Source organism: Eucyclogobius newberryi, unplaced genomic scaffold (genome assembly GCF_026437365.1).
Source record: "Eucyclogobius newberryi isolate DKJ021-1_F unplaced genomic scaffold, fEucNew1.0.hap1 SCAF_19, whole genome shotgun sequence".
In the NCBI taxonomy this organism is placed as follows: domain Eukaryota; kingdom Metazoa; phylum Chordata; class Actinopteri; order Gobiiformes; family Gobiidae; genus Eucyclogobius; species Eucyclogobius newberryi.
The window spans coordinates 28946412-28970700 of NW_027315823.1; the positions used below are offsets into that span (position 1 = coordinate 28946412).

The following is a 24289-nucleotide window of genomic DNA, read 5'->3' on the forward strand; positions in this document are numbered from 1 at the left end:
ACTTTTCAACTTTTTTTTCATAATTGTGAGAGGTTTTTCCCAGGCATTCAAAGTTACAATGTTGACACAGACCACATACTTGCACATTGAAATAAACGCTGTAGAATAACATCAGTTTTATTCAGGCGTAGAACCTTTGGTCAAAATTGGGACTTGTGAACCATCGGACCAGTGGGCTTGGAGATATCTGGAAGAGTCGGTGATTTGGGTATAAAATATGGATCTGAGTTGATTGATCGCAGCTTTTCTGAATATCGACCTCGGTGTAGCTCAGGGGGCTCCATAACGTCCATCCATTTACGTTTGAGATCACTTTCCACGCTCTATCAGTGCAAAGGAACGCAACAAGTGACGGCCAAGGGGGCGGTAACGTATGACAAGGGGGTGGCAACGTATGACAAGGGGGCGGCAAGGTATGACAAGGGGGCGGAAACGTATGACAAGGGGGCGGCAACGTATGACAAGGGGGCGGCAACGTATGACAAGGGGGCGGCAACGTATGACAAGGGGGCGGCAAGGTATGACAAGGGGGCGGCAAGGTGTGACAAGGGGGCGGCAACGTATGACAAGGGGGCGGCAACGTATGACAAGGGGGCGGCAACGTATGACAAGGGGGCGGCAAGGTATGACAAGGGGGCGGAAACGTATGACAAGGGGGCGGAAACGTATGACAAGGGGGCGGCAATGTATGACAAGGGGGCGGCAACGTATGACAAGGGGGCGGTAACGTATGACAAGGGGGGGCAACGTATGACAAGGGGGCGGCAACGTATGACAAGGGGGCGGCAACGTATGACAAGGGGGCGGCAACGTATGACAAGGGGGCGGTAACGTATGCGATCACGTGGTTTTGTGACGTCGGTGAATGAGCTCTATAGAGCCAACTTAAACACACATATTATGCATTTTCTTTCTATTGTTATTGGCCTTTAAACATGCTCTTATCACCTTTGCATTAGTTAAAATAATGTATCTTTCTACCATTTCTACCAGTAAGGCGTTCCCTCATCAGGATTTGGTGTTAGCAGTCCATTTATCCATTTATTGCAACGGGAATTACCATGAGGAAACAAACAAAAGCTAGCTTGCCCCCGGACATCCTAGCACAAGCACGAAGTTGTACAACAGAAATGCTCAGAGCGAGTCTGGTGATGATTGATTGATTTAAAAACAGGAGCAGGAGATCTCAGAATTTCTACCAACTGTATGATGTCACAAATCTGTTGAAATTAGAAACCGAGGCTCAAAGTAAGACAACCTCGTAAACAGTAAACAGGATGAATGAAACAAGCGTGAAAGAAGCAAAATACAACGGGTACATTTTTGATGCGAGAACAATGTTATAAACTGCTTACAAACGTCCAAATGACAGTTTTGCATCAAATGTGACTTCTAAACTAGGTAACATACATATTCATATTTTAAGATGGTGACTAAACTCCCACACAGTGATGTGCTGATTGGATTAAGGGTCAAACCTGAAACGTTGATGCAAAAAGGCAAGAAAACCAACACAGAGCCAATATGCAACACTCACTGTAAAATGAGCAAGGTCCAATAAAGAGATATTTGTAACTTTGCGAACACTGAAACTTAGCGAGGCGTTTAGTCAAGTTTTTCCGACCATCCATACCTTCGAGGATGACTTCTTTGCCCGTTTTCTTCAAGGCCTGGACAGCCTCGTCGTGCGTGGCCTCTCGTAAGTCAAATCCATTGACGGACAGAATGGCGTCGCCCACATAAAGCGCCTCCGTCTGGTCCGCTGCCAGCCCTTTAAAGATCTTAGAGATGAGAATTGGCATCTTGTTCTCCTTTCCACCTGCACAATAAAAAAAAGTTACAAGTCAGTCAAACTATTTCGAAGTGATATATGGGTTAAAATGCATGAAGTAAAAGTCTGTAAAAATCGAAATGACCGGTATTTCATTTTAGGGTTGCCAGGTTGGCAGAGTGTATTACCTCAAGTATTGTGGAGGCGAATATCATAATATAAGACACTACAGGCAAAACTATGTCATTGTTTTTTGCCATTGTTATACATAAAATGCCCATATGAAATCCATAAGAGGGTGAAAATGCATAATTCAATTCTCTAGCACAAGGACATTTATCGATTAATTACAAACTAATTTTTGTTTCATCGTAAACTGGTCGACACATAGGTTCCAAAACATGCCAAATTGAGCCGCAATTCCATGAAAATTAAACATAAAAAAATGGTAAATTCAGTGTATTTGATGAAAACACTCTTTAGTCTTTAGGATCCTCAAACTTCTTTACTTCAGCTTCATCTGCGTCAAAATTTGTTTAAAAAAAATTCATCATGTGACTCTTCCGTTCCAAACAACAAATCAATTAATCGTAAAAGAATTTAATCGACTAATTGATTGGCAAAATCGCCTTATTTTAAAAAAACACAGTCAACATCTGCAAAACCTAAATCATTTTGCTTTCAGGTTGACAAATTTGCAAATGAAAGAAGATATACGTGTTATATAAGCGTTGTTAGGTTAAATATTAAATAGAATACAGTTAATTAATACACATGAATAGAGAGGAATAGTAAATGTGCACTTTGATGCGTCACATTAAAATGGTTCTATGTTTGAATCGGTCACACTGTAGACAACAACAGACGATCATTTCAAAACGTTAACGGACAAAGCCGAGACGAGAGTTTTAATCCGGACGCGTGTTCCGATTGCTGGCCTCGCTAAGAAACGGGAGCTGAGATCCGAGCGTTTCGGATCATGCGCCGCTGCACCTCTTCGTCAGAAATATTCCCGTTAATGTCAGCAATTTGGACCACGGCCTTCAGCCCGGTGAGAAATGATTTAAGGAGAAGAGGATTACACCCAATTCACTCTAAATACTTCCTTTGCTCTTTCGCTTGTGCGCCGTTTACCTCATTTATGCTGACTTTGGAGGCCACAGTATAGCGTTGAATTAAACTACATAATGTATTTGTTATTATTCTTTAAGCTCATTGTCCATTAATGTTTCAATGAAGCAGAAAGATCCAAGGTTACTGCGATTTCAGCCGCTTGAATATAAAGTGGAGCTGAATACCAAGTCTGTCCTTGTGCTATAGGAAAAACTGCATTGTAATCATCTGCCCCGCTTTTATATAGATTTGTATTAGGGCTGGGCAGAGATTAGAATTTTTAATCGCGATTAATCGCATTAGTTCCCTGATTCATCACGATTAATCGCATTATTTCCCTGATTAATCACATTTTACGTGCAAAATTTAAAATGAATTCAAAAGAAGTGTAAAGTGCATCAGCATTTTTATTCAGTAGCAGTTAAATCAAATATGAAGTATTCACTTGCCACAAAATCCTGAGCCACAATCATTAAAGATGAACAGTCCACTTCAGAGGTAGCGTCAGAAACATTGTAATCTCATTAAACATTAGACACTCAAAACACATTTTAGGAGCAGCAGAACCAGTCTAGTACCAAATGTCCCTAAAGCAGAAAACACTTCAGTACAGTTTGTACATTCTTAGAACTTGAGACTAAAGCGCCATAACATTAAACAAACACTTAACCAGTTCAATACAAATAAATACATTGTGTGCATTTGAACTTAAACAATGTTATCAAACACAAAACTAAAGCTTATTGCCACTGCCAGGGCGTTGAAAAGAACCAGAAAAGTTTGTAGATTCCTAAAACTGGGTGTTTTTTTACTCCTCTGCACTAAGCCAGTTGCTAAGGCACCAGATTATTCACGTTTTCAGCTGATAAAGACGTGCGCCGGGCCCTTCTCGCGGATCTCCCCAGCTACGGCCCCCGGCGGGACCTGCTCACGCGGGCCCCCGGCGGGACCTGCTCACGCGGGCCCCCGGCGGGACCTGCTCACGCGGGCCCCCGGGCGGGTTGCCTCGGCTGCGCCTATAGCCGCTGACTTTGTAAAGTTAATAAACCAAAGCCATGGTCCAACATTAAACTCCATTTACACCACGAGAAAAGCAGCACAGCACAACTCCTCCACTGAGCATGTGCAGGACGACTCGGACGCACGTCTGCTGCTGAGTGTATTCTACGGACATGAGTCCGGCGCGTCGAGAACGTGCGTCTGGTGCGTTTGTCTTTCTAATGCACACATGCTCTGCGTCGGGTGCGATTTGGCCGCAGTGGTTTGTACGAGGCTTTAGAACGGGTGCGGACCAAGGGATTCCGACCTGCGTTAATGCGTTAAAATAATTGATCTCGTTAAATAAGTGATGAGTTAACGCGATAATAACGTGTTAACTTGCCCAGCCCTAATTTGTATATATATAAATATATATAAGAATGGTGGAACATGAAAAGTTAGAAACAGACTGTGTTTCTATTAAATAAATATTAAAATATCTCTTTATTTCGTTCAGACCAAGTTTTTCTCAGTGATTTTAAGTTTAAGTGCCTCTGAACTCAAATTTAAGCTTCTTGATAACAATATTCATACAATATATTGCATCAGAATGGTTCAAATGTGGCTGCAAATGTCTTGATTAAGATTCAAGTCCATAAAAAGACAGCACTTTATACTTTTGTTTGGAGAAATCTTTTTGAGGTAATTTTTAATCGTTTTAATAGACGGATGACACACTCACTTTCCTCTAAAACACCGATTGCGATATCATACTTTTTTTACCGATATCTCCCCCACGTCTTGCCTATAATTGAGCAAATGCAAGATGAATACAGTAGTTCGGTCAATGAATTGGTTGTTGGTTGCTTCATGCATCACATTTTTGTAAGTTGATTTATACTTCTCTGTAGTTTTAGCACGATTTAAAAGTAGAGAGAATTTGCCATTTAGTCCAATAAGATTACAGCCCTATAGATACAGCACTAATAATTGTTAGATCTGTAAAATCAGTCAATAAATCAATAAATATCACTTTAAACATCCCCAAGGGGCAATTTAAGCACATTGAGCATGGAATTGCACCCAGTTTTTGGTTAAATGATTGTGTAGCATAATTTAATAAAATAATAATAATAAAATTAAAGCCGCAAGCGGCATCCAACGACCCTCGCGGGCCGCCGGCCTTCCGACTCTGCTCTCTGCATTTTACAGAGTTGGCGCTAACGTAATTGTCTAAGAACTAAGACAGCGACACATTGTACATGTACAATGTTGTGCTTAACCAGTGCAAATGAACACAAATGTGGGTCGAAAGTGCGGCTCCAGCGCACAGAGACCGTGACACTTGGAATAAAAATATGGATAACTTTTGATGCTCCGCTTGTGTAGATGATTTTCCCAAAATATGAGCTTGATTGAGCTATTGCCCACAGAGGAGTTCATTAAAGTGTGAAGCATAAATGTGAACATTTCAAGGATTTGGCGTTTTTCCCATTTGTGACATATATTTGCGGCTCTACCGCACAGAGACCGTAGTACTTAAAATCAAAATATGGATAAATTTTGATGCCCCGCTTGTGTAGATGATTCTCCCCAAATATGAACTTGATCGGGTAATCGCCCTAGGAGGAGTTTGTTAAAGTGTGAAGTGTAAAAATGTGGTCATTTTAGAGATTTTGCGGTTTCCCCATAGGGATAACATGGGATGTTTCTGTCATCGCTACGGCTACGCTTTACCAAATATGACTTTGGCTCCCATACTTTTAATTTGGGGATGGCAAATGAGAATTGTGTGCAAAATGTCATGTCATTTGGAAAAACTCTTGTTTATAGGCCACTCTGAAGGCCAAATAGTCCGAATTCTGCGAAAAGTTTGCGGCTCAGCTGCACAGAGACCGTAAATGTTATACATAAAATTTAAATAACTTTAGATGCCCCACTTGTCTAGAGGAGGTACACCGATTTTGAGATCGGTGGGCCAAACGCACTAGGAGGAGTTTGTTAAAGTGTGAAGCGTAAATGTGCCCCGCCGCCGCAATTGTCGGACCATGTCGGCCTCAGTGAAACTGAGAAAACCAGCACTTTACTTTTTTTCCCCCAAATTTGTGATTTTCATTTTTTTGCAGAATGTGCTAGTTGAAGTTATGAATAAGCCCCTGTGTGCTTCAGATAACACTATTGGTTGTCTTAAACATATACATTAAGCTGTTAAAAATGTGGAGTTTTGGGGTCTTTTTCCTGCTCTCCTGGGGGGCGTCACCTTTTTCTAGCCAACGTATTTTTTACATTTTCCACCAATCAGCTGTGATCCGCATGGCCAGCTGCGTGCTCTGCGTGCTCCGTGTTTTCCTCTCATTACTCCAGACCGTCTGCAGAGCACAGTCTTCAGAGCTTACATTTCCTGGACTACATTGCAACGGAACTGTTTACTCAGGTACACTTTTACTTTACTACTAAATTATTGCTTTAACGCTGTGTTTTAAGGCGGTCTCGTGATCACTTTAGAATCTTACTTGTCTGCTCCGGTGGAGCTAATGCTAAGCTAACATGTTGCTTCAGTGCACTCTGCAATACGGGCTTAATGTGACTACTTGCTGTTATCACCATGTTATCGGGTTATTTTTCGGCGTGGGTTGGCCCGTGGGTTGTGTGGGTCGTGCTTTGTGTCTGTTTTATGGTGCTAAACCGGCTGTTAGCCCCACAGCCCGGAGCTAAACGCAGCTATTCGGAGCTAAGTTGTTAGCTAAACTTTGCTATGTTATCGGGTTATTTTTCAGCGTGGGAAGAGAAAAAAACTACAACTCCAGATACCACTTCTGGTCATGTGGCTTACGTATGTTGCACGTCACGCACGCACTGCGTCACTCGAACCAATCACGCGCTTGCCTGGCCATTATCAGCTTCCTGTGTGTCTCTCTGTGCACGGTGTTGGGAGAGACAACAGGACGGCTGAACCAGGTAAGCTTTGCGACTAAAACACCCGCTTTTAATCACTTTAATGTGCGCCGGTTTTAAACTCGAGTGTATGTTTATGTTTTGGTGTGCTGTTCTGCAAGTGTTTTGCTTTTACGAGCCGTGTTATCTCAAGTGAGCTAGCTAGCCCCGCTAGCCGAGGGCAGATGTCCCAATATCTCCGCGTTTTGCATCTTAAATACACCGTTAACGTCACAATGTGAACTGTTATCTGTGAAGCGTGTTATTCCCATATTACTGTTAATCCTAATCCTTTTATCCCCCTTTTCAGAATTGGCAAAGACACCCTGACTGACATGACCTGTCTCTACGTGAAGTCTGCTAAGGAGCGTGGTAAGTGTAAAACATTATTTTGGTGATTTTCATGTTTTAATGATTAGAGTATAATTAACCATAAGTAACATCTGTTTTTCAGGTGAGCCTGCAGTTTGTACATCAAGCTTCAGATCACTGTGGAAACAGCTTCTCCCACACATCAGAAGCTGCAGGCCACACACAGATCTCTACAACAGAATCTAATGTGCTGTCTTTCGGACCCTCACCGCCAACGTCTCACTTCAATATCCCACAGCTTGTTGGAACGGCGGATAGCAAAGTGTTTGTCAAGAACTTCGACTGGCAGAAGCATCTGAGTCCCTTCTTCAGACGGCTTCCAAAGATCAAGAGTTATCAGCACTTCAGGTATTTATATTGAAACTCTCACATTGTGTTAAAAAAAAAAAAAATAGTTAATGAGTGTTTTATGTGAAATAGTTAGCCATTTCTTTAATGTCCTGTTATTTGTTTACAGCTTTGATGCCAAGAGCCGAGAGTCACAGCACAGAAGAGTGCACAGACGAAGAAGAGGATGAGGACGTGATCTCTGATGTAATTGGACTCTGGTGGTGTACATATCATATCTATTATCTCATATATTCAAAGCCATGGACCCGTTGCAGTTCGTATACCTGGCCCTGGCATCTGTTTATAAGAGTTCTTCTATTAAGAGTGTTTTTTAAACTTCCTATAAGTTACTGTCCTTTCCCCCTGTATCTACTGCGTTGTAACATTAAAGGCTATCTTATCTTATCTTATCTTATCTTTTGTTGTTTGTGTTGAATCATTCAGTGCACCATTGTTGGCACTGAATCACCTGTGAATTATGTTTATCGGCAAATGCAATGAACCCTATTCTGATTCTGATTCTTTGATTCTATTCAGGGCCTTTTGTAATCCAAGTATTTCCATTTTAATATAGTAACTTCTAATTCTGATTCAAGTCCAGTTACCATCAATAACAACACTCCTCTTGAGTCTTTAGTGACAGCTGTAGGGGGAAGGTGGTGTCAGTGTGACAGGGGGGAGGGCTTATCTCAATGAGATGCAAATGAGCCCCCCTGTGACTCTGGGCTCACTCCGGTGAGAAACTTTGAGCCCCGTTTTCTCAGTGAATGGGTTTGAGAGTTGTATACATTCAAATGACCACAACTTACTCAAATATTATCCGATCTACATGAGTGAGACATCATTGGAAAGCTTTGAATTCACACTTTCAGAATAACTCAAAATGTCTCCGGGTAGACATGTAACTGGTTTAGCCACGGTCAGTCACAAATGTGAACATTTCAAAGATTTGGCGTTTTTCCCATTTGTGACAGTATATTTGCAGCTCCACGGCACAGAGACCGTAGCACTTAAAATCAAAATATGGATAACTTTTGATGCCCCGTTTGTGTAGATGATTTTCCCCAAATATGAGTTTGATCGGACAATCGCCCTAGGAGGGGTTTGTTAAAGTGTGAAGTGTAAAAATGTGGTGATTTGAGCGATTTTGCGATTTTCCCATAAGGATAACATGGGAGGTTTCTGTCATCGCTACGACTACGCCGTAAACATTTAGGCATTTTTGTGATTGGCTTTTGTGATCGGGACGGCAAAATAGAATTTTGGGTAAAGTTTAGACAATTTTGGTAAAACAAATTTTTGACCTTCAATGTTAATTTAAAGGTCACTCTGTAGGGGGCGCTATCGCGGCCATTTCAATTTTGTCAGCCTAAACTGGTCCAAACTAGAAAGTTTAACAACTGATTCAAATTTGGTCCTAATCGGACTGGTTTTGATCAAATGGGAGCAATTTTTAGATCTGCAATATTCCAAAATAAGTTGTCCAACTTTGCGGCTGCGCCGCACACAGACCGTAAAAGGTATCTCAAAAAATTGGATAACTTTAGATGCCCCACTTGTCCAGAGGACGTACGCCGATTTTGAAGTCGGTGGGCAAAACGCCCTAGGAGGAGTTCGTCAAAGTTTGACGTGAACAAAATGGCTAACACAGCGTGTTTTCATTTTCAAAGGAAGATGGCGGCCATAGGGTAAGTCTGGGGGCGTGGCCACAATAATATTTTTTTTTGTCCTCACGAGAGGAATGCGTGTCCCGAATTTCGTAGCTTTACACCAAAGTTGACCTCGGGGCGTCTCCCATAGGCGCAATGTATTTTGACTTTTGTTGGTGGCGCTGTCGCGCCATTTTTTAACGAAAAAAAAAATGGCCCAGAAAAAATAAAATTTTTCGCCGATTCTGAATTTTGGGCAAAGTTTGGTGAGTTTTTGAGCATGTTCAGGGGGTCAAATTAGAGATCAAAGCGCTGAAGAAGAACAAGAAAAATAATAAAAATAAATATAGCCGCAAGCGGCAATGATCGGCCCTCGCCACGCCGCCGCCACACCGCCGTAAATTGGGGCGTTAACGCGCCCCAATTGTCCTTTTATTACGCCTACTGCTGAATCTGTGACGCTGTCACATCTTCTCCCCTTTGTTTTAACATCAAAAAGCTATTTTATTTTGAATTCTTGGCAAAATGTGCGGCTTTGCCGCACAGACACCGTGACTCTTTGAATAAAAATGTGGATCACTTTTGATGGTTCTGAAGATGAGTCTCACCAAATTTCAGGTTAATAGGGCTGACGCCCTGGGAGGAGTTTGTGAAAGTCTAAAGTGTAAACATGTTCTGGCGATTTCCCCATTGGAATAACATGAAAGGTTTCGGTCATCGTTACGGCAACGCCATAACAATTATGACATGGGTCTCATTGACTTTTTTGATGGGGATGCTAAAATTGAGTTGTGTGTCAAATTTCATATAATTTCGCAAAACTAAACATTTAACCTCCATATAAAATCTGTAGGGGGCGCTGTGGCGCCAAATGAATTTATTTCACTTCAAGTAGGTTTAGGGCAAAGAGTTTAACAACTGATTCTAATTTGACGCAATTCGGACTTTATCTGCGCAAACGGCAGAAATGTTAAATTTGGGAGATTTCGGAAATTCTAGCTATAGTTTGCGGCTTCGCCGCACAGAGACCGTGAGAGGTATCAATGTAATTTGAATAACTTTTGATGTCCCACTCCTCAGTAGCATTTTCACCAAATTTCAGCTTTTTAGGGCCAACGCCCTGGGAGGAGTTCGTAAAAGTACGACGTTTGGAAAAACTCCGAAGTCATGTTTAGCCATTTTTGAAGCAATATGGCCGACATTTGGTTGGGCGGACGGCGTTGCCGTAATAATATTTTTTACTTCTCTTGTCACCATCTACCTCTGCGCCAAATTTCATGATTCTACGATCAGATTTTTTTTGGGTCATTTCCGATCTCTCAATGCATTTTTGGTACATTTGGGGGCGCTGACGCGCCATTTTTTTATTTTAGAAAAGGGAAATAGCCAGAATGTAGAGAGGCACGATTATTAGAGGTGTGAACATTTTTGTGACTTTTCGTCAATGTTCACTGGGTGAAAAATAGGGGGTTGGTCCCGAGAAGAAGAAGAAAGAAGAAAGAATTAAAGCCGCAAGCGGCATCCAACGGCCCTCGCGGGCCGCCGGCCTTCCGACTCTGCGCTTTCGACTTGATAAAGATGGCGCCCTTATTGTGTGTTGAATTAAAAAAGAACTTGACAGACGGCGACACATTGGACATGGCCAATCCAGTGCAAATCAACACAAGTGTCAGTCAAATTTGCTGCGCCGCCGCACAGAGACCGTAGCACTTAGAATATAAATATGGATAACTTTTGATGCCCCGCTTGTGTAGATGATATTTCCCAAAGTAAAGCTTGATCGGGCTCTTGCCCACGGAGGAGTTTGTTAAAGTGTGAAGCGTAAATGTGAACATTTCAAAGATTTGGCGTTTTCCCATTTGTGACAGTATATTTGCAGCTCCACGGCAAAGAGACCGTAGCACTTAAAATCAAAATATGGATAACTTTTGATGCCCCGTTTGTGTAGATAATTTCCCCCAAATATGAGCTTGATCGGGAAATCGCCCTAGGAGGAGTTCGTTAAAGTGTGAAGCTTAAAAATGTGGTCATTTTAGAGATTTCGCTGTTTTCCCATTTCTGACATATATTTGCGGGTCCGCCACACAGAGACCGTAGCACTTAGAATCAAAATATGGATACCTTTTGATGGCCCGCTTGTGTAGATGATTTTCCCCAAATATGAGTATGATCGGGCTATCGCCCTAGGAGGAGTTTGTTAAAGTGTGAAGCGTAAAAATGTGGTGATTTGAGCGATATTCCCATAAGGATAACATGGGATGTTTCTGTCATCGCTACGGTTACGCCGTACAAAATATGACTTTGGCTCTCATACTTTTATGATCAGGATGGCAAATTAGAATTTAGTGCAAAATGTCATGTCATTTGGAAAAAACTCTATTGTTTATAGGCCACTCTGAAGGCCAAATAGTCAGAATTCTGGGAAACGTTTGCGGCTCCGTCGCACAATGACCGTAAAAGTTATCCTTAAAATTTGGATAACTTTAGATGCACCACTTGTCTAGAGGACTTACACCAATTTTGAGGTTGGTGGGCAAAACGCACTAGGAGGAGTTCGTTAAAGTGTAAAACATAAAAATGTGGTAATTTGAGAGATTTTGCGGTTTTCCCATAAGGATAACATGGGAGGTTTCTGTCATCGCTACGACTACGCCGTATAAATTTAGGCATTTTTGTGATTGGCTTTTGTGATCGGGACGGCAAAATAGAATTTTGGGTAAAGTTTAGACAATTTTGGTAAAACTAATTTTTGACCTTCAATGTTAATTTAAAGGTCACTCTGTAGGGGGCGCTATCGCGGCCATTTCAATTTTGTCAGCCTAAACTGGTCCAAAGTAGAAAGTTTAACAACTGATTCAAATTTGGTCATAATTGGACTGGTTTTGATCAAATGGGAGCAATTTTTAGATCTGCAATATTCCAAAATAAGTTGTCCAACTTTGCGGCTGCGCCGCACACAGACCGTAAAAGGTATCTCAAAAAATTGGATAACTTTAGATGCCCCACTTGTCCAGAGGACGTACGCCGATCTTGAAGTCGGTGGGCAAAACGCCCTAGGAGGAGTTCGTCAAAGTTTGACGTGAACAAAATGGCTAACACAGCGTGTTTTCATTTTCAAAGGAAGATGGCGGCCATAGGGTAAGTCTGGGGGCGTGGCCACAATAATATTTTTTTTTTGTCCTCACGAGAGGAATGCGTGTCCCGAATTTCGTAGCTTTACGCCAAAGTTGACCTCGGGGCGTCTCCCATAGGCGCAATGTATTTTGACTTTTGTCGGTGGCGCTGTCGCGCCATTTTTTAACGAAAAAAAAATGGCCCAGAAAAAATCTAATTTTTCGCCGATTCTGAATTTTGGGCAAAGTTTGGTGAGTTTTTGAGCATGTTCAGGGGGTCAAATTAGAGCTCAAAGCGCTGAAGAATATTTCTGTCATAGCAGGAGTAAGTATGCATGATCCATGCCTTCGGCATGGGCTAGTTCACTGTACTTGCCAGGGGCGACGGGGCACCCGTCAGACACGCTTGACAAGCCTTCGGCAGCGTTGCGGGAGCAATAGGCCCTCCGCCCTGCTGGGGCTCGGGCCTAATAATATTCCGATGCTAAAACAATGTTTCCCATTTTTCAAATATCATAAACTATACATTTTCGGAAAGCGCTCGCGCTTTCCTACCTCATGGTGTGGGTCCCTGGTCACTGACGGGTACTTTCGTTAATTTTGAGTGGGCTCCGCTCACTTTGTGTTTTTGGCCCTCTATACAGTAATAATGTTCAATTTTTGCATTACATGCTTATATGCATGGAACATGCAAGAGATGGGGAACGTATTCGTGAGCTACTTAGGGCAAATGAGTGCTTTATAGGGGGATGACGACCGCGAAGGTCGTCATCCCAATGTAAAGTGCTCGTTTAGTGCGCACTTTTGCACGGGCTTCGCCCGTTTACAACGGTAATGTTCCATTTTCCTACTACTAATTAGTATGCACGGGGCGTGCATGAGTGAAGGAGTGCGTTAGTGAGTGTTTGGAAGTGGGCGAGCGCTTCGCGCTCGATTTCGCACGGCCTTACGAGATTAATAGGCCTCTCGCCAGCTTGTGGCGCTCGGGCCTAATAATATTTTTAGCAAAAACAATATAGCCGTTTCCACTATAACAACAAATTATACATCGTTTGAAAGCTCTAAGCCTTCCCGATGCCGCCAAGGGGTGGAATCATCATTACGAGCGCTTACGCGCTCGTCACTCCCTTTCCCGTCGGTGGTTTGTTTTTTGGTTTCTTCAGCTCAAGCCCTGAACTTCTCATGGCCATTTCTTCAGTGTCAGCGAGTTTTGAGTCAGAAAGGTTTAAAATGTCACTTCCAGGAATTGCAGTATTGACAGAGCAGTTATGGAGCAGCACTAAATTAGAGGGCACAACGTCTGACTGACCAAAAACACATAAAAACCAACAGTTTACAGTTACCGAAGCAAATGAATGAAATGGAGAATGAAACGGGGTCCTCGAGCATGTTGTAAGTTTATGAATTATACTGCTGCAAACTTTGCTTTACTTTGTTATTGAAAATTCGCCACTACACTCGCATACATGTACATTTCGGTTACTATATCGATGGCTCCATGTGTTTTCAACCCTGTCGCTCATTCCATAGTAACATTGAAATGATCTGATATAAAGTGTGAAGTCTGGTTATCTTATTTAACCATTTGTTTATTTATTTGAATCAGGGCAGTTGAATATTAATGTAATACTATGTGCAAAAACAGCAGCTCAACATTAACATGCCGCAGTTATATAGCAAGATTTCATCAGTTGTCCTAAAGCAGGTAAAAACATTGAATTAGACAAAAAAACAGACGCATAACTTGACATTACAACGAGACATTTAACATTAAACCAACTGTAATGTACACAACAGACTTTACAGAGGAAACAGCGACTCTTTACAGTAAAAAACAACAGTCAGAATGTGAAAGAGCTCAAGAAAAAAAAGCACAAGCTCATCTATGGGTGCATGACTGGTTTGTTTTCAACTATTTTAAAGATTTTTTTAAGGGCTGAGTAGTTGCCACAGTTTCCCGTGTTCTGGCAGTGTGTTCCCTCATTGTGTGCCTCTGATCGACACCGCCGGCTTAATTTAGTTCTGCATTTGTACATCGCCGTCTCCTCTAGTTAATGTTTATGTGCTTACTCCAATTTTATTCTTAGTTTTTTTTAACATTTCACTAGCAAGGACCACGACCCCAGCTATGATGCAAAGTGTTTATTTACGTACGAGAAACATGAACAACACAAATGTACAGAAATGGTTGAGTTTTGGGGCTTCTGGCGATGAGGGCTGAAGGCTCCCGGGCCCTCGATGCCCCCATCTGGATGCTTAAATAGTGTAGTCGGAGGAAGGGGCGTGAAAGGGGTGTGGTCACAAGCTTATCTTCATCTAAAGTCCATTATAGGTGGAAGGAAAAGCCTTGAATTCAGAACACGCACTTCTTCACCTCGAGCCAAACTCAAACAGAAGCGTGCAATCAGATGTGTTCATGTCCGTGACGCATGAACAACAGAACAACACCTTTAACTTGTTCAAAATACATATTATTATTATACATATAAGAACATTTACACCCATTTTATGCTCACTGCACTGGCTCCTCATTCATTTTAGAGTTGATTTTAAAATGTTAGCGTTTGTTTTTAAAGCTCTTCATTAGGGCTGGATAAAAAAATTGATTTTGGATCGATGTCATTACAATTTTGCAATATCGATTCATAAGGCATGAGATCGATTTTCCCCCCATGAAGTTAACCCCAGTAGTCTTGTGCAGGCGCAGCAGTGGTGCGTTTACGTCCGCTTGTCAAGCGTGCAAGATGCAGGTAAAACTCGGCTCAGCGAGCCGTCCCAACTCAAGTCTGACGTCGGGAACCATTTCGGATTTAAAACAAAGAGCCGGATAAAACAAAGAGTGGTTTGCAAAATCTGCGAAGCGGAGGTCAGTTATTGTGGAAATACTACAAACCTCAGAAACCACTTGACCAGGTATCACACTACGCTAACGTTAGCTTCCGACAACAAGCCGCCCGTGGCAAAACAAATGAAACTGAGGGAATCACTAACATGACCAGCCGATTCTCCGCGGGTCATAAAGATAACAGAAGCCATCGCAACTTTTGCCTGCAAAGATTTACACACCTGTACTCGGTAGTGCAAAACGAACGCTTCAAGCGGCTTGTTCATGCGCTAGATCCACAGTACGTTATGGTGCAACGTAAACATCAGACAGAAAGTTATCTGCTGTGTGTGAAATTACGCCATCCTAACGACAATGACACAACATGTGACACCTGGACATCACGGTCAACACAGTCGTACCTGACAGTGACCTGACGAGCCACACCGCTAATAATATGGGCGTGTCTACAGAGCCGCGGCGCGCGGCCGAAACTGCCATGTTATTTTGTGCCGGGCACGCGCCGCGGCTCCTGACCCAAAGACCCAGCAGTCGTGACGGACAACACTGCAAATAATGGTTGGTGCAGTGGAGATAATGCAGCTGATGCACGTTGAACACACTGAACTGAGCCTCACAAACAGGTCTAAAACGACTTTATGTTTCAAAATTGCACTTTTGAGACTTGAGACTCACAGCTGAAGTTTAAACTGTCCAATTTACAAGTTTGCACTTAAAACCTGTTTATGGTGAAAAGAAAAAATTAAGTACATTTGTATTTTGTAACACAATTGAGCCATTTTCATTATTTAAGAGCAGATTGAATTGGATTGAATTGAATCAAATCAAATTGTGATTAATCAATTCAGGACGTTATGAATCGAAATCGAATCGATTTAGGAAATTGGCCATGATACCCAGCCCTACTCTTAAGATAAGATAAGAGATAAGATATTCCTTTATTGTCCCACATGGGAAAATTTCATTGATGCAACGCAGGTAGATACAGAGGTAGATACATCTTCACGGACTGGCCCCCGCGTACATTTCAGACCCCATTGTTCCCTGCACTCCTGCGGGCTCGCTGGGGTCTGAGGGCCAGTCCCAACTTCTTGTCGCAAAAACGAGGCTCAAACGCCAGGACGACTGGGCCTTTTCTGTAGTCGGCCCCAAACTTTGGAACGCTCTTCCTCCCCACATAAAGACGCTTTTAAGTCTTGTTTAAAAATTCACTTTTATTCACTGTATTTAACCCGGCATGAGAATTATGTGGTCCTCTGACTGTCTTTTATTATTTTATATATTTTATGTTGTTTTGAATTAGTTTTTATATGGTCTGTCCGCATCTATATTATTTGATATGCATTTATGTATTTATTTTAACATTTTTGCTTGTGCTTTTTTTTTTTTTTTTTTTAACTCTGTGCAGCACATTGGAGACTTTGTGTTGCTAAAACGTGCCATACAAATAATGTTGGATTGGAACTTTACTAAACAAGATAGTACCACATGAAATGCCGGGGGGGAAGAGTAGGCAGAGACATTCAGCAAAGTTCCAGCGAGACGAATTGATCAGTTGTTAGATATTCATAACTTGAGGTCACCGTCTCCTGTAACCCATTCCCGCCTGCACATTCTTTCAGCCTTTTACATTGACATAATACTAAATAAACATTGGCACATTGTTGAGAATAATCCCTTGCATATTTGTCCCCGCGCCCAGCTGCCAGCCCGTCACTCCGGCAACGGTGCGCTGTATGTGGGAGCTGGAGTGCCAGTGCTGTCCTAAGCTCTGACAGGTAAATGACTGGGACTGCTTTATTAGCCGCTGACATGTACCTAATTAGCTAATTCTGTGCTCACCGTGTGTTCAGCTTTGATAGGCAGTCGGTACTTTCCAGTAAATCAGCCGGATCAGCGTTTAACTTTACCAAACAAGATCGGCTTTCTCTGCGTGCAGCGCGAATGAACGGGGAATTCAGAGAGTCACAGCTAAACGTGTGGCGGGAAATAAAAGCATTTGGTGTGTGAGCGAGCGGCTGTTGGAGAAGTATGTTTGTGTTGATACATGTGTCGAGGCTTTCATCGGTTTGTAGAAAACAGTAGTAAAACACGGGTATGAATGAGTTTGTGGTCAATTCTAATTCAATATTTCGGGTAAAAATATCAGTGTCATATCGGCCCAAAACATGTCTTGGCAGAGCTTAATCAGCCATTAGTTTCTCTGAACAAATCTGAACAATCGGCCATGAGTAAAAATATATATATAATAGAGGTTAATTAAGTTAAATCGATTAATTGCAACTAATTGATTACTAAATTAGCTTAAAATCATTTCACTCATTGAATAATCGTTAACATGTCTATTCATGGGCTCCAAAACATGCCATGAGGTGAGAAAATAAGTTTTATGACTGAAACTAAGCCATAATTCCATGAAAATGACATGGAAAATTAGTACATTTAGTGTATTTGTTGTTTATTGTTTATTGGTTCTTAGGACTAAATTGTGGCCTGAATAATCCCAACTACCATCATCATCATCAGCATTTGTCATGAACTGCTCATGTCGGGCCTGTCACCGCTGAACTTGTCTGTGCGCTCGGACCCTGCGCTCGGACCCTGCGCCCGGACCCTGCGCCCGGACCCTGCGGTGCCTGGACTCTGACCCTGCGGTGCCTGCGCTCGGCCCGCCCGGCGCTGCTTCTCTGTGGCTGCTGTGTGGAGTCCCGAGACCTGGCACCACCTCTTAAATCTAGACCCTCAGACGCTCACTGCCACCGCGCTCCTCCGGTGTGCGTGAGCCGGAGATCCTTAAAATGAGCACCAGTGAAGCGCTCTGGTCCCGGCCACAGAGCCTTCATCCAGAGCCAATGACAACTGCGCGCTCCGCTCAGCTGTTCACAATGTGGTGTCGGCTTTAGCCCGCAACTTTCCCCCTGCTGCGTCAGCGCTTCACGCTCCGCCTTCTGACGCCTCTCGGGACAGCTACAGCCGTGCCCATTGACAAGAATTGTAAATACTTTTTGTCTTTAGTGGGTCGCTTCTTGCACGGTATCAATGTGTTGTTTTGATTCTCTGGAACATGTGAACGGCAGACTTAAGCAGTATTCTGCGTAGCTTAAAGAAGAATACTGCAGAAGAAAACTGAATATAAATGCGTTTTGATGAGTAAAAACATTGCAAATAGAATTTCTGAGCTGATCTCAGCTTTCACTTGTCAAGTTCTTTACAAAGATTGGATAAAGCGTCATGTTGACTCATCATGACAAGTCAAAGCTTCAGAAAAAACATTCTATTCAGGTCCAAAGTACATATGGGAGGGCAATAAAAAGATTTAAAAAAATTAAAATCGAAAAGAAATTAGATAATCTCAATAATGATCAATTGGAAATGTAATGTGCCTGTAATTAGTGCATTAACTGTCAAATTAAACAAAAAAGTGCCAATTTTTCCCTCTTTCCCCTCTCTTTCCCCTCTCTGTCCCCTCTCTGTCCCCTCTCTGTCCCCTCTCTGTCCCCTCTCTTTCCCCTCTCTTTCCCCTCTCTTTCCCCTCTCTGTCCCCTCTCTGTCCCCTCTCTGTCCCCTCTCTGTCCCCTCTCTTTCCCCTCTCTGTCCCCTCTCTGTCCCCTCTCTTTCCCCTCTCTTTCCCCTCTCTTTCCCCTCTCTTTCCCCTCTCTTTCCCCCTCTGTCCAGTGGAGACAGTTGGACCCGCCTCCGTTCACGCTGCCTCTGAACCAGCCCCATCACAATAATGTCAGAGGCGCGAGGTGCCACTCTGTGATTATGTTTTAATAACACGCTGTCCCGCCGCTCAAAGCCACCCATTTGCACACAGATGGACACTGCATTTCTGCCTGTGTTGTTGTTGATGCTCGAAATTACCACGTCACCGTCAGCGGCACAACATCGGCGATGACACGTGCTCGGGACACGACAATGGAACCCACCTGTCAATCAAACTCTGGCTGCTGGAGCGAAATGGGGAATGACACTTTACCAGCAACGTTTATTTAAAAGAGAAAGGCATTTGAATCAAATAGAATAAATGTATAACGGAGTAGCTAAATGAGTATTTATTGTAGTATAGTTGCAATACACAGTAATAGTAGTTTTAGTAATTGCATTAACACCAGAAGAAGAGCTTACAAGTTCTTTTTTTAAAGTTAAGTTCTTAAGTTTGAGTATTTTGAACGGAATATTTAAGATTTTGTGCAATTTTGTCATGTATTCGGTTCTTTTAAAAGGTGCAATATGTAACTTCTGATGTTATTACTTTGCCTTTAATGTTCCACACTATATTGTACAACTTTTCTATCTCCATTGAAACAAGCAAGTGATGACCAGACCAAGTTACAGGCGGAGAGGCGAGTCCACTCACAGTAAGCATGGATGTTTTTTAAGATTGTTTTTTGCAATGTAGATTAAGAAAAACCATTGCACTTTTAAATCCTTCTCTCTGTTCAACTCTGGTTCAAAAAAGTTAAATATTTTACTGCCCATGTTCACACAGTTTGTTTAGTCTTTCAAATTTGAATAACTCCTAATCATTCAGGCCAGACATTAGACATTAGTATAAATTCTATAACCGTTACCTCCTCTTTTACACTGGACCAAGAATTTCTCTGATGTACAAATAATATGGCAAATTGAAAAGCTATTTGAGAACACATTTATTTTGTTGAATTAATGATTCAAGGGTCAGATTATTATTTTTTTCATATACATTATGCCTCGACTCTACTTCCTGTCATTTCAATGTAGTATTTTTCTACTTTTCATCACAAACTGCTACTTGACTGGTGCAAATATAGAGTTTATATGTGCAACAGGTATTATCCCAACAAATAAGGTTCAAATTAGAAAACCATAAACCTGCAGTATTCATATCTCCAGGTGTATGAGCCAGTGTCTCTGCAGCTCTTTGATATTCACATATGGTCAATTATCATCTAACACTTCTGTTTATTACTCACACGCTTTTCTTTGGGGATATTGCACACTTGGATCTTAGAAGTTGCACACTTGGATCTTAGAAGTTGCACACTTGGATCTTAGAAGTTGCACACTTGGATCTTAGAAGTTGCACACTTGGATCTTAGAAGTTGCACACTTGGATCTTAGAAGTTGTACACATGGATCTTAGAAGTTGCACACATGGATCCTAGAAGTTGCACACTTGGATCTTAGAAGTTGTACACATGGATCTTAGAAGTTGCACACATGGATCCTAGAAGTTGCACACTTGGATCTTAGAAGTTGTACACATGGATCCTAGAAGTTGCACACTTGGATCTTAGAAATTGCACACTTGGATCTTAGAAGTTGTACACATGGATCCTAGAAGTTGCACACTTGGATCTTAGAAGTTGTACACATGGATCCTAGAAGTTGCACACTTGGATCTTAGAAATTGCACACATGGATCTTAGAAGTTGCACACATGGATCTTAGAAGTTGCACACATGGATCCTAGAAGTTGCACACTTGGATCTTAGAAGTTGCACACTTGGATCTTAGAAGTTGCACACATGGATCTCAGAAGTTGCACACTTGGATCTTAGAAGTTGCACACTTGGATCTTAGAAATTGCACACATGGATCTTAGAAGTTGCACACATGGATCTTAGAAGTTGCACACATGGATCCTAGAAGTTGCACACTTGGATCTTAGAAGTTGCACACATGGATCTTAGAAGTTGCACACATGGATCTCAGAAGTTGCACACTTGGATCTTAGAAGTTGCACACTTGGATCTTAGAAGTTGCACACTTGGATCTTAGAAATTGCACACTTGGATCTTAGAAGTTGTACACATGGATCTTAGAAGTTGTACACATGGATCCTAGAAGTTGCACACTTGGATCTTAGAAATTGCACACTTGGATCCTAGAAGTTGCACACTTGGATCCTAGAAGCTGCACACTTGGATCCTAGAAGTTGTACACATGGATCCTAGAAGTTGCACACTTGGATCTTAGAAGTTGTACACATGGATCCTAGACGTTGCACACTTGGATCTTAGAAATTGCACACTTGGATCCTAGAAGCTGCACACTTGGATCTTAGAAGTTGTACACATGGATCCTAGAAGTTGTACACATGGATCCTAGAAGTTGCACACTTGGATCTTAGAAGTTGTACACATGGATCCTAGAAGTTGCACACTTGGATCTTAGAAATTGCACACATGGATCTTAGAAGTTGCACACATGGATCCTAGAAGTTGCACACTTGGATCTTAGAAGTTGCACACTTGGATCTTAGAAGTTGCACACATGGATCTTAGAAGTTGCACACATGGATCTTAGAAGTTGCACACTTGGATCTTAGAAGTTGCACACTTGGATCTTAGAAGTTGCACACTTGGATCTTAGAAGTTGCACACTTGGATCTTAGAAGTTGCACACTTGGATCTTAGAAGTTGCACACTTGGATCTTAGAAGTTGCACACTTGGATCTTAGAAGTTGCACACTTGGCTCTTAGAAGTTGCACACTTGGATCTTAGAAGTTGCACACTTGGATCTTAGAAGTTGCACACATGGATCTTAGAAGTTGCACACTTGGATCTTAGAAGTTGCACACATGGATCTTAGAAGTTGCACACATGGATCTTAGAAGTTGTACACATGGATCCTAGAAGTTGCACACTTGGATCTTAGAAGTTGCACACTTGGATCTTAGAAATTGCACACTTGGATCTTAGAAGTTGTACACATGGATCTTAGAAGTTGTACACATGGATCCTAGAAGTTGCACACTTGGATCTTAGAAATTGCACACTTGGATCCTAGAAGTTGCACACTTGGATCCTAGAAGCTGCACACTTGGATCCTAGAAGTTGTACACATGGATCCTAGAAGTTGCACACTTGGATCTTAGAAGTTGTACACATGGATCCTAGACGTTGCACACTTGGATCTTAGAAATTGCACACTTGGATCCTAGAAGCTGCACACTTGGATCTTAGAAGTTGTACACATGGATCCTAGAAGTTGTACACATGGATCCTAGAAGTTGCACACTTGGATCTTAGAAGTTGTACACATGGATCCTAGAAGTTGCACACTTGGATCTTAGAAATTGCACACATGGATCTTAGAAGTTGCACACATGGATCCTAGAAGTTGCACACTTGGATCTTAGAAGTTGCACACTTGGATCTTAGAAGTTGCACACATGGATCTTAGAAGTTGCACACATGGATCTTAGAAGTTGCACACTTGGATCTTAGAAGTTGCACACTTGGATCTTAGAAGTTGCACACTTGGATCTTAGAAGTTGCACACTTGGATCTTAGAAGTTGCACACTTGGATCTTAGAAGTTGCACACTTGGATCTTAGAAGTTGCACACTTGGATCTTAGAAGTTGCACACTTGGATCTTAGAAGTTGCACACTTGGATCTTAGAAGTTGCACACATGGATCTTAGAAGTTGCACACTTGGATCTTAGAAGTTGCACACTTGGATCTTAGAAGTTGCACACATGGATCCTAGAAGTTGCACACATGGATCCTAGAAGTTGCACACATGGATCTTAGAAGTTGCACACATGGATCTTAGAAGTTGCACACATGGATCCTAGAAGTTGCACACTTTGATCCTTGCTTTCGGATTTAGTCTACAGCATTTACTGAATGCATCATGCTTTTCTGTGGTGTGGTTTATATTTAAAGGTGCACTTTGTTATATTCCTTTGTCCGTGGAAATGGAAATGCCTCAAATGTCCCTCAGTACGGCATTAAGCCAAGATACCGAGATACACATGTGTCAACTCTGTGGAGAGGCGAAGCCCATCAATGAGAACGTTTTTCAGGGCATTTTTAGCGTTAAAATTGTAATGAATGCAAGATGTACGTTTAATGTCATATTGTGGAACATTCTTGGAGACAAGCAATGAGGAAGACTCCACAGAAAGGTTACACGGAGCACCTTTAAACTACTTAAAACGCAGTGGTTATCAGGTACAGTATCGGATCCAATCACTTTGTGGATAAAAGTGTTGTAAAGGCATGTTTAAGCAGTTTTCGTATTTATTTATTTACACGATTTAATGAAAAGTAGCAGTAAATAGTCCATTGTCATTGTACCCCACACGGAAACAACTCTAACCTACTTTTAAAATGCCATGTCACTATTCTTACTTCACCGACTCCTTTTGAAAGCATTTCGGGCCATCTCAAGGTTTATTACAGTCGCAGTCTTTTCGTTTCTCGAGCGCTTTAACGACTTGTTGGTCTAACTCCGCTCTACCGCCGCACGGAGACGTTCAAATGTTGCTTTTCGGTTGACCCCGGGACTCTGAAAGTGCTCCCCGCTGAGGCGGCGCTCAGCCCGGCGTGGGATAAGCACAGCTGTCATTTCTACTCTTCTATCAACGGCCAGTTTGCACACACGGAGCAAACGCACAACTGCACACGTACAAACGGGTTACACGGGTTACGAGAACAAATAATACTCCAAAAAAACCAAAAAAAAAAACGAGACCGCAGGCAACTTTTTACGCGCGTCTGTTGCACGGGGAGCGCGCGCTGACGCAGAGCCGGTGCACGCAACAACACAAAAAAACTCTGCATAACTTCAGTCAAGTGCAAATCGCTAGTTTTGCACGTAAATAACTCGCCTTTGATGCTGATCCCGAGCCCCCCGACGTCCTGCTTCGTCACCCGCACGGTGCGCTTCACGTTGGTGATGGTTTCCGGCACCCGGGACGCGCTGAGGTTCGGCGGGTCCCCGTTGACGGCGCCGACCGGGCCGCCGGGGCCGGGGCTCGGCTTGGCGGGCTCCTCGGCGCTCTCCCCCGGGTTCACCGTCAGCGCGTCCTCGGTGAGCGTGGCCAGCACCCGGATCCAGCGGTCCACGGTGACGCGGAGCTCCAGCAGTCCCGTCTTCTGCGCCTTCATCGCGGCGGCCATGTTTCATCGCATTCCTGGAATAACTCCCCCGGACTGTGGCGCGCGGCGGGTCCTGTAAAGAGATAGGGGGGCTGTGGTGGGGCTGGGGCTGGGACGGGGCTGGGACGGGCCGGGGCCAAGGGGCGCGCAGACAGCCCCCCTCCTCCTCCTCCTCCTTCACTCCTCCCAGCGTCACTTTACGGAGCGTGTACGTGCAGAGAGTTACCTCCTGCTCAGAGAGGAGGTCCCGGGCCAGTGTTTTGTTGAGTGGGATCGGAACTGACAATGCTGCAAGAGTTTGGAGGAAG

At 42.8% G+C, this 24289-nt stretch overlaps 1 protein-coding gene across 1 annotated transcript in view; it reads right to left on the reverse strand.

The window, feature by feature from the left end:
- Positions 1-24082, reverse strand: part of snta1 (syntrophin, alpha 1) — a 71692-nt gene extending 47610 nt beyond the window's left edge. Inside the window, exons 1-2 of the mRNA XM_072452591.1 lie at positions 23711-24082; positions 1634-1819 (exon numbers count right to left, since the gene is read on the reverse strand). Coding sequence (XP_072308692.1) covers positions 1634-1819; positions 23711-24002 — 478 coding nt within the window. The 5' untranslated portion in view covers positions 24003-24082. The remainder of the gene's footprint in view (positions 1-1633; positions 1820-23710) is intronic.
- Between the last annotated feature and the right edge of the window lie 207 nt (positions 24083-24289).